At 34.0% G+C, this 10,876-nt stretch overlaps 1 protein-coding gene across 1 annotated transcript; it reads left to right on the top strand.

Moving 5' to 3' along the window:
- Window positions 1–6,657: 6,657 nt before the first annotated feature.
- LOC123699198 lies at window positions 6,658–10,242 on the top strand. The gene is made up of 4 exons (XM_045646094.1): window positions 6,658–6,785; window positions 8,597–8,787; window positions 9,224–9,337; window positions 9,937–10,242. The coding sequence occupies exons 1-4, from the start codon at window positions 6,668–6,670 to the stop codon at window positions 10,069–10,071; spliced, it is 558 nt and encodes a 185-aa protein (XP_045502050.1). The 5' UTR covers window positions 6,658–6,667; the 3' UTR covers window positions 10,072–10,242.
- The last annotated feature ends 634 nt before the right edge of the window (window positions 10,243–10,876 follow it).

The following is a 10,876-nucleotide window of genomic DNA, read 5'->3' as shown; positions in this document are numbered from 1 at the left end:
TAAAGAAGTGGACGAAAACTAAATTTAGCTTTAAATGTTTTAGTTTTCGTCCATGAATGAGTATTGGAGTATCCAAAAATTAAATATAGCCATTCTTTTGCATTACTTTTCGTCTATTTTTACGTATTGAAAAGTTTTCTATTCAGTATCTTCCTTATAAATAATTGGTGAGGGCCAGAGTGTTGTAGGTACCTAATATTGTCATTCATTCAGTCATGTATCATTCTCCTTATTTATTTATTTATTTATTTATTTATCAATTTAATATACCACACCAAGTAATATTTACAATTATACAAAGGTACATCAAAAGGTAGGTACATAAGGCGGCCTTATCGCTTACTAGCGATCTCTTCCAGACTGCCCAAGGTAAGAGATAAAGAAGAAACGTACATGTTACGCGGGTGGCTGATATAATAAATAAAATAATAATATAGATTATAGAAGATAGAATACATAAAATATATAAATTAATAATAGGAAAGGATAAAATACATAATATTAAGTAGAAGGATATGCTAAATTGGAGAGGTGCTTATATAAAAGAGTTTTAAAAGATTTTATAGAGGAAGCTCGTCTAACGTCCACAGGCAGAGAATTCCACAGTCTGATAGCGGTTACAACAAATGAGTTACCAAGGAAGGAAGTATGGTGAGAAGGAAAGCTAAGGAGAAGGTTATCGGCGGAACGAAGAGTGTAGGAACCTGAATCTAAGAATTTAAATTGATTTTTAAGATAGGAAGGAGAATTGGGATTAAAGAGGATGGAATATAACAACTTCAATGCATTTGCATTCCGGCGAAGTCTAATAGGAAGCCACTTGAGTTTTTTGCGAAACTGAGAAACGTGATCGTATTTGCGTAATCCGTAAACAAAACGAATGCAGAAATTTTGGAGACGCTCAAGTGTATTCAATTGCTCTTCGCTAAGATCAGTGGTACAGGCGTCAGCGTAGTCAAGGAGTGGAAGGAGAAGGGATTTGGCTAACGTAATTTTGGTAGAAATCGGTAAGAAATGCCGTAAACGTCTCAAGGAACTTGCCGCAGCGTAAAGTTTACGACTTGTTTCCTTTAAGTGGTACGACCAAGACATGGTCGTGTCAAAGTGAACCCCTAGATTTTTGACATTATTTTTAAATTCGATTATGGAGCCATCTATATAAACTTTAGGGATGTATGCCCAGTCAATGCGCGAAATTAAATGGGAGCTACCAATTACAATAACTTGACTCTTGCTAGGGTTAATTTTTAGACCATACCTACGACTCCAAGTCGAAATTCTTTCCAAATCGGTATTAGTAGTTAAGAGTGCAGAAGATAAGTTCTCAAGGGTTGACTGGGAATATATCTGGAGATCGTCGGCATACATGTGATAGAGAGAAGATAGATTCTTGGTTATTGAATTTATAAATATAGCAAATAGGAGAGGGGACAAAACGCCACCTTGCGGAACACCTGCGACAACATCACACGAGGACGATGATTCCTCCTCCAATAATACATGCTGTCGGCGACCGTGCAAGTAACTATGAAACCAATCAACCACTGTAGGAGATATGTTAATAGAATGGAGCAGTTGTAACAGTATGTCGAAATCAACGGTGTTAAAGGCGTTACTAAAATCCAGGAGAGTAAGTACTGTCAACTGCTTCTTTTCCATTCCATTACGTATGTCGTCCGTGACTTTAACAAGTGCAGTAGTCGTACTATGACCTGGACGGAAACCGGATTGGAATGGACTGAGGATATTATTTTTATAAAGAAAGGAACTAAGCTGTTGGTGAATAAGGCGTTCAAGGACTTTGGAGAGGAAAGGCAGAATGGAAATTGGACGGAAATCTGAAAAGGAAGCTGGATTAGTTTTCTTTGGGAGAGGAATAATTTTAGCATCTTTCCAAATGTCAGGAAATATGCTGGAAGAGATGGAAACGTTCAGGATGTGGGTTATGACGGGGGCGATTATGTCAAGGATGGGGACGATCATATTACGACTAACTGAGTCACTACCGACGGCGTTGGATGAAATGGACAGGATATTCTTCTTAACACCACTAACAGTGAATTGATTAAAAAAGAACGGTGGGTGAGTAGGAGTTGCAGTTGATGAAAGATATTGGAGCGTTGATCTTTTTTGATCCGGACAGAGATGAGAAGATGATGCAAAATGCTTATTAAGCAATTCAATATTAATATTAGGTGGTATATTGTTTGATTGGGATTTACCAACTCCTAAGGTCTTTAAAAATTTCCATATTTTACATGTGTCGCCGTTCTCGACAGAATTATGGATATGGCGTCTTTGTGCATCTCTACACAATGTATTGCAACGATTCCGGATATTTCTGTACTTCTCCCGTGCAAAATCGGTTTTAGCGGCTTTGAGCTTGGCTTTAGCATTGTTCTTTTTATTCATTAATGTTTTTAATTCTGGAGTAAGCCAGGGCGCCGGAAGGTGCTTAACTTTTATCCGCCTAATCGGGGCGTGCTTATCATAAACCTGTAAAAGAAAGCTATTAAATAAGGTAATTTTGTCATTTATGGTACAGGCTTCATACACCATATCCCAATTGATAATTGCTGCATCGTTTAACAACTTTTCTAAATCGATACCACCAAAATTACGCCGCAGGATGTAGGAAGGCTTAAGTTTGGGAGGACGTAGATTGTAGGATAAATGGATGAGGTCGTGGTTAGAAAACGCATCGGCTGCACACTGACCATAGCTAGAAACTAAATTACGATTTGAAACTATCATAAGGTCCAGGAGTGAAGGATTGCAGTTTGGATTAATATGTGTTGGGTTCAAGGGTAAGGTGTGAAGGTCAAAGGAATCAAGAAGAGAAAGTAACTTTTTGCTGCGGGAGTCATCCTTTAACAAACAGGTGTTAAAATCACCCATCAGTATAACGTGTTGGTAAAGGGGGACATATTGGTCAAGGAGGACTTGAAAGGAAGGAAAGTATTTAACGGTCAACGAAGGACTATAAAATACTCCTAGAAGTATTTTAGTGTTGGATAGAAGGATTTCAATAAGGAGGTGCTCTGCTGCATCAGAAGGAGGGGGCTGAGTGCATGCGCTTATTAACGAGTACGGTATATGAGAGCGTAAGTATATCGCTACTCCTCCCCCGGTCCTGCCGATACGGTCATTGCGGATGAGTTGGAAATCGGGAAGAGAGAAATTAGAGGAGGGGAGGGACGGCTTGAGCCAGGATTCGGAAATTAGGATAGCGTGAATATTTTTGGAACTAAATGAGGAGAGCATATCAGGATAATGAGCCGGAATGCTTTGGGCATTAATATGAAGTACATTGAACGTTTTACTAGAGTTATGGAAAATGGTGGAAAGAGTAAAGTCTAAGGGAGGAGAGGAAGTACTATGAAAGGAGTCACTATCAGACGAAGTCGAGGAATTATTGCTGTCAACGAAACTGTTACTAATAGACATAATGTAAACTAAAAACAAAAAAAAAAAAAGGTATATAGATATAAATTAAATAAAAACGATAAACTAAAATAAATTATATACGATACCTATATAAAGTAATATTAAACCTATTTAAAATAATACAAATTAAACAGTATTATAGATATAAATATATACAAAAATATATATATATATATATACAAATATATGTACAAATACAATAAAAACAACGACAAATATAATGTTAAGATTTAAATCAAAAATACGGTCAATAAATTACTTTATCCCGTACCTTCGGCGTGCTAATTTTACACTTACACATTACTACATTATTAATTAGTAGGTATACATATTCAATTGAATTAAATTAAAATACAAATATATGTTTCACAAGTAAGAAGAAAATAAGTATAAGTAAAAGTATACATGAACGAAATTATAATAATAAATTATAATAGAACATTTTGTTTATGAATCGATTATTCACAATCGACGGATGAAATTTATGGACGACAATTAGTACACATTCATACCTGGTAATACCGATGCGATGTGCTATAGTAGGTATAGCTATGTACGTTGTTTACAAGTTAATTTGCACAGTTGATTAACGAGAACGGACTAACATTTTATCAAAGTGAATCAAAGTGAATAATACTATATAGTTCCTGATTATAAAAATATTCAATACCTATAAAAGGATTAGTTTTGAACATAAAATCAGTTAAAACAAAAGACAGTGAAACAGTGGCAAAAATAAATAAAAATAAAACCTAGTAATGATAACCTTAAAAGTATCAAAGTGAAACATTATATAAATAATACGAGAAAAGATGAATCAATAAAAAGGAAAAGACAGAAGAAGGAGAGTAAAGAACAAATTGCGTGAAAATATAAATTATGCAGATACATTACTTAATTTTGAGTGGTAATCGTTTTGTGCGTGCAGTTTTGGTTGTCTTCTGAGCAGCTGCCGGTTCTGTAGTCTGCGATAGGGCCTGGTGCTCTTGGACTGGAATAGCTTCCACATCTTCCATGCATTCCACGCGGTGGCGGGAGCCGTCAGGAGCAATCACCAAGATTTGGCCACCCCTGGTCCAACACCTGGATACACCGTGACGCTTTCTGGCTGCCATAAAGATTTCGTGACGCCTTTTCGTCAGGAATTCGGACAGTGTTATTCCAGACCCTTTTAGTTTAGCTTTTGAAGCCCAAACACTGTTCTTCACACCAAGGTCATTGAACTTAATTAGAATAGGCCTTGGCTTATCTTCTTTCGACACGCCGATTCTGTGACAACGGCTTATGTTATCAATTATCAGTTCCGATATGCCAAGGTGTTTGGAAAGAAGCGAAATAATGGATGTCGGTTGCTCATTTTTGTCCTCGACTACACCATGCAACAGAAGGAACTTGCGTCTGCTCTTCATCTCTTGTTCATCAGATATTTTCATGAGGAGATCCACTTGTGACTGCAATGACTGCAGTTGAGCCAAGACCAGAGAACGAAAAGCGGCGAACTCGGACCGTAACTGAGAAGGTGGATTTGCGGCTGGTGAAGAAGTTATATTCTGTAGATCCTTCTGGAAGTCTGTCATCCGCTTATTAAACATTTCTTCCATATTTAATATCGACTGCTTCATAGCTTCCATCATAAAAGTTTAGTTAGTGTCTAGTGAAGTGCACAAGTAATTTCGAAATAGAAAGGATATGCGGTGAAATAAAAAGGAGAATATGACGCCGTAAGTACTGGGGCTATTTAGTACATAATATATACTAAAACGAGCTTATAAAATTAAAAAACTTTAAAATTTCGTTCAGAGCTCTTAAAAAAACGTTTGAACTTTTTTGCGTCCTACCCGCGAAAAAGTGAAGTAGAGTCAATTATTCGTCCTTATGTGAAGTAGAGTCAATTATTCGTAGCATAAATGGGGGTAGGTCAGACATAATACACTGTATTTTTCTTGATTATCATTCACTTGAGTATCATCTTTTATTCTAGGTCTGTTTTGCCAATGCAGTATTTTTTTATTATACTTACTCAACGTATCCTCAGAAAGATCTTATTGTTTTTAGATGGCCTCGAAGGAGTCTAAGAAATCTAGAAAAAAAAGACGCTGCGTACACTGAAGATTCTGTGGCTAAAACTTATTATTATGGCTGTGTGTTTATAGTACGTTTCATTTGATAAACAAAGTATTAGAATGAAAATTTTTGTTGTTAGAATGAATATTTCTGTTTTTTGATGTTATTTCTTAGTCCTGTAATTATTACTTGTTTCATTTACATTGTAAGGAACGCATTCCTTTCTTTATTACGAATGATTATACAGTCATCACTAACGCCTATAAGGACTGCCAAGTGCTACATAGATCTCAGTGTTGACTAGTTATATTGATTATTATTAGTAAAACCACAAGTAAAACTAAACCTGTAAGGTAGTGAGAAATTGTAATGTTAATTAAATAAACGTATATATTTACCTGTAATTGATTTTTAACTTAATAGTTGACCTACCCTCCTTTTTCTACACGGTGGTCGAAAACTAGCTTACACTAGGACGAAAACCAGTTTTTTTGGACGAAAACTAGCATTTACCCTACTTTTGCAGAAAATAATTTAAATAAAAAGATACATCAAAATGATTTATTTTCCCTTAATATTATCTTAAAGAAGACTATATAAGGACTTAAAAAAAAAATTATATGTTTAAGGAACGGTGCTCCAAAATATTTATTTCGTATCACAAAGTTGGCAACTCCTATAATTGGACGAAAACCAGCGCAATGACCCTATATCTGCTTCTATATGACGCACTTAACAGTTATCCAATATACCTTTACTATTTGATTTAACAAGTGCTATATACTTATGATAACATCGTTTGTTTAATAAATGAGTAAGGGTAAATTAACGTAGGTAATTATTTTTAAAACGGTTGTGATATTACAATATGTTTTTATCAAACAACGTGGTGTAGTTGATTTGTTACGAAGGTAAAAGATAATATTATATAGGCTGTTAAATCTGAATGGTTTCGTTCAAGACATATATACTACAAATATATATTTTAGACTTTAGATTTTTTTTTACATTTACTTACTAAAGACTCTCTAATTCATAAAATACTTGTTTATATTCACTGTATATTTTTTTATATTATACTTAATTGACAACATTCAATCAACACGACATTGTCACTTAAATATTTACCAATTTTTTTGAATTCAAACATTACAATATGATGAACATACGTGAAATCAAATCATATGAAGAGGAAGCTATAGACACAGTTGTATCTGTTATCAACAGGGCCAAGGAATCTCTTGGAGTGCGGCAGACTTTGAAGCAATTAGCAAGTAAGTTAGAATGGCAGAATAGCTGGTAGGTAGTTATTTTGTAAAAAAAACCCTGATAGTGTCTTTCTATAGAGCAAGCCAGTATGAAAATCGACATATAAGGCTGGTTGCAGAGCTTGACCGACCATCAGTGCGTACGTCAGTCGCGCTTGTCATATTATGTATGGAAATTCATAAAACCGTTCATAGCTAGACCGACCATACGCACGCGTATTGTCATGCGCATTAGCGATTACAAAATAAAAGACAGATGGAGCGTTGCCGAACTAAACCGAATAATTTATCGTCATTTTCAATAAAGCTATGTGTGCTGTCATTTCACCGCTGCACTGTACGTACACGGTGCTTCTGTGTGCGTGTAATGTTGCCAGATATTGAAAAATTTCCCAATTTTTTCCCCGACTACGGAAAAAAGAGGGTTATGTTTTTCGAGTTTATGTATGTATGTATAAACTCAAACTCAAACTCAAACATTCATTTATTCAATTAGACTACTATTTAGTAGCACTTTCGAATCGTCATTACATAATTATTTTAACATTTACCATATAATATTTATTTGACACGCCCTGCAGTATAAACCGTTGGACCGATTTTGAGTGGTGAGGTTTCATTGCAATGATCTGAATTATTATGTTAGTGGCGGTAGTGACGTAGGCTATATACATAAATGAGAAGTCAAGTTTTAATTTTTATTTAAATTCTTTTATTACATAAAGTACCTGCCTACTAAAGTTATATATGGACAAAATAATTGTATTCAATTTTTTATTAAATAAATTACATAAAAAAAGTTTCAATATTAACTATAATTATTATATTATTTTTTATTTTTCATAATATATGAATACGAAATACGAATAGCGGTAGTTTTTAGTCGAGAATACGGGACATTTTATTTTCATCATATCCATCATGGAGTTCACATAAATTAAATCGCTAGCGAAAACGACTATGACGTTTTTAAGCTTTATAAAAGTAACAAAATAATGTATTATGCTTATTAAAATAATCTAATAATGATCATGAACCTTTAGTGCACTATACAAATAATCACATTCACGATCGAAAAATCCAACAGCATTACCCTGAAGATCTTTTAACCATTTTACCGTTTTACCAATAAAAATGGCAAATTCATTTTCAAAATACTGGCAACATACGTTGAAGTTTTGTATTCCTTCATATCTGTAAAATTATTATTCGTATTAAAGAAATAAATCAGCCAAATAATCTACAGAAAACCTGTGAAACGATGTTTTATCTTTTTTTTTTGTTTTCGGGAACAAATTTTACAGCGTTTTATTATCACAAGACGGCATTTTTTTACTAAAATTGCAAACCCTTTTTGACGTATTGCATGACATTATATGCGCTATAGCAATGGTGCAGCGACGTATTTGTTTTTGATTTCGTATTTTCTTTGACAAGGGCGACGGGCGGTTGTCATGCTCCATCTGTACTTTATTTTGTAATCTAAGCGCATTAGTGTCATAGTCATACAATTGTTGATGCGTATCGTCAGGACCGACGGTACGCACTGACGGTCGGTCAAGCTCTGCAACCAGCCTAAAAATCTTCAAATTGAAGTATACTTGCGAATACGAATAGCTGTTATAGTCCAAAATATTTTAAATGATAGGGAGACGGTGAAATCAGAGTTATTTTCTGTTACAAATCTAGTATAAGAGAAATCTAAGGCTCTGCGGAATTATTTTTCTTTACCTGATATCTATACCAATCTATACGATACAATCTAAACCAATATATAATATACAATCTAGAATACATTATTATTATCACAATTTCAGAAACTCGGGATCTCCTTTCACCACCAGCAAAAGTAGCGTTAACAAATTTAAAGTGTCCCCTAGTCACCAACGGAGAGGAGCTGATAAGAAATGCTATTGATAAGGACTGGAAGCTCACTGACACCTTGCTGTACAAGCTGGTGTACCAAGGAATGTCGAGGGATGAATGCTCGCAGTACTATTATTTTGAGGTATGGTATAGCGTTGATACTGATGTTAAAAGTGATAAGCAGTATGGTATCACGGTTGAATATTTGAAATGATCTTGATGAAATGTAGCATATAGAAAAAGATTTCTAGTTGAAAATTAATTAAAAAAATACTTAAAAAAATGCAAGGATATACAAGGATATTTTTAATAATTTTATCAAAGGAAGGAATGCCTTTGATAAAATTATTAAGAAATTCTTGTAGTTGGGTTAGACCCTTAGATCAAGGTTAGACCTAATAATTTACAAACAATTTCCAAATACAATGTATGAGGTTTTTGTGATTTTTATACATATAATTTTATGAAATTTTTGTTGCAAAGAATTTTAACTACAACCTTTGACGAGATCAAAATTAAACAACAATTCATATAATTTTGGGTGTCTTATATTTAAAATCATATCTTGAAATTGACAGGCAATATTCAGTCAGCCTACAGTGCAATATCCGATCCCGCAAGCCACAGCCTCCGTGTTTTTCAGGATTGAAGACAAACTAATTGAACCACATGAGAATAAAGGTGTTCCAAAGGTAAGAGAGCAATATCTATTTATTTATCTTTACTAATATTATAAAGCTGAAGAGTTTGTTTGTTTCTTTAAACGCGCTAATCGCAGGAGCTACTGGTCCAATTTGAAAAATTATTTCGGTGTTAGATAGCCCATTTATCGAGGAAGGCTATATGCTATATATATATCATCACGCTAAGACCAACAGGAGTGAAGTGATGTGGGTGAAACCGCGAGGCACAGCTAGTATTATTCATCCTTTATTATTCATCATATTATTCATCCTACAGTTCATTATTACATTAGTTAGTTCACATGAAGAGAATTCTCAAATTGTATATGATTTTTTCAAGCTTCAGCTTTTCAAGCTTCATTCAAGCTTCAGCTCACGAGTAGATACTATGTTATAATTATAATGTTATGATAATTCATGTCTTTCGTTATAATCTAATATGCACTTTACATCAACTGCCTTTTTTCTGCTACATTGAACTAAAAGTCACATATAAAAAACTTAACTTACCTAAAGCATACAATTCGTGTTTGTTTACCCAAAGATTAAGAAATCATCATTCACCATCACATCAAGTGATGACGATAATGATGATGATGAACTTCCAGATGGTGTTCAGAATAGAGGGTCATCACCGCAGCCACGACGTGCGTTACGTTCGACTCTGCGTGGACTGGATCCTCGGTGTTATCAAGATGAAGACCAAACTCTTTGAGAGGATTGAGAATATTGTGCTGTTTTAGTTTTAATATTGGATGATTTGGTATCAAATTATTTGCTTGATCTAATGTTATGATATTAAATGGGCAAATATAATACAACTAAAGATAGTTTTATTTATATACGTTGTGATGTAGGTTTACTGGATGTAGTTGATTTATTAAATGGGAAAAATAAAAAAATATACACCTATATGTATACCGTTTTATTTATATCCCGTTTTGTAAAGCTGAACCAGAATAAGAAGAAGCTGTTGGTAAAGAGGAATCAAAATAATCAGATAGATTTTAAGTAGAAATACTAAAAGATGATATAATTTAAACCAAAATTTCAATTATTTATGACTAAGAAGGAATGTTTGGGAGATTAATTAAAAGATAGAGATGGACCCCATTGTATGTATGTCTCAAGGTTTAGAGGACCTCACACACCTTCATTATTTAGATCGATTAAAGATAAATTCTCAGAAACATTTAAATTAGTCTAAATCCTTGAAAATGACTCATGAATATTTATAACTTCTGTTTAATTTACGTATCTGGTGATCGTTTTTAGAACCCATAATAATTTACTTTTGAAGTTTATGTCCCGGCAAAGACTCCAATGCAGTGAGTTACGGCCTTGTTAATAAATTATCACAGAATATCCTTTAGCTAGGAATTCTATTTGTAACTTATGGAGTTATTTCCAAACAAATCTAAATACTTACATAGGTACTTACCTAGTTTCTTTTTTTCGGAAATTTCCAAAATTCGGGATTAATTTTACTTCCAAAGTTAGGGTTTCGTTTGTTTTCTACAATCCAAATTATATCGAAAAAAAATTCAG

The sequence above is a fragment of the Colias croceus genome, chromosome 17, assembly GCF_905220415.1.
Source record: "Colias croceus chromosome 17, ilColCroc2.1".
NCBI classification, from domain to species: Eukaryota; Metazoa; Arthropoda; class Insecta; order Lepidoptera; family Pieridae; genus Colias; species Colias croceus.
This window is presented reverse-complemented; position numbering and strand designations above follow the sequence as displayed.

Excerpts from the sequence above, each read along its gene's own strand:
- LOC123699198 (XM_045646094.1), top strand. The coding sequence starts at position 6,668 with ATGATGAACATACGTGAAATCAAATCATATGAAGAGGAAGCTATAGAC. Across the intron at positions 6,786-8,596 it reads GACTTTGAAGCAATTAGCAA|AAACTCGGGATCTCCTTTCA; the intron begins GTAAGTTAGAAT and ends TCACAATTTCAG. Across the intron at positions 9,338-9,936 it reads AGAATAAAGGTGTTCCAAAG|ATGGTGTTCAGAATAGAGGG; the intron begins GTAAGAGAGCAA and ends ATGAACTTCCAG.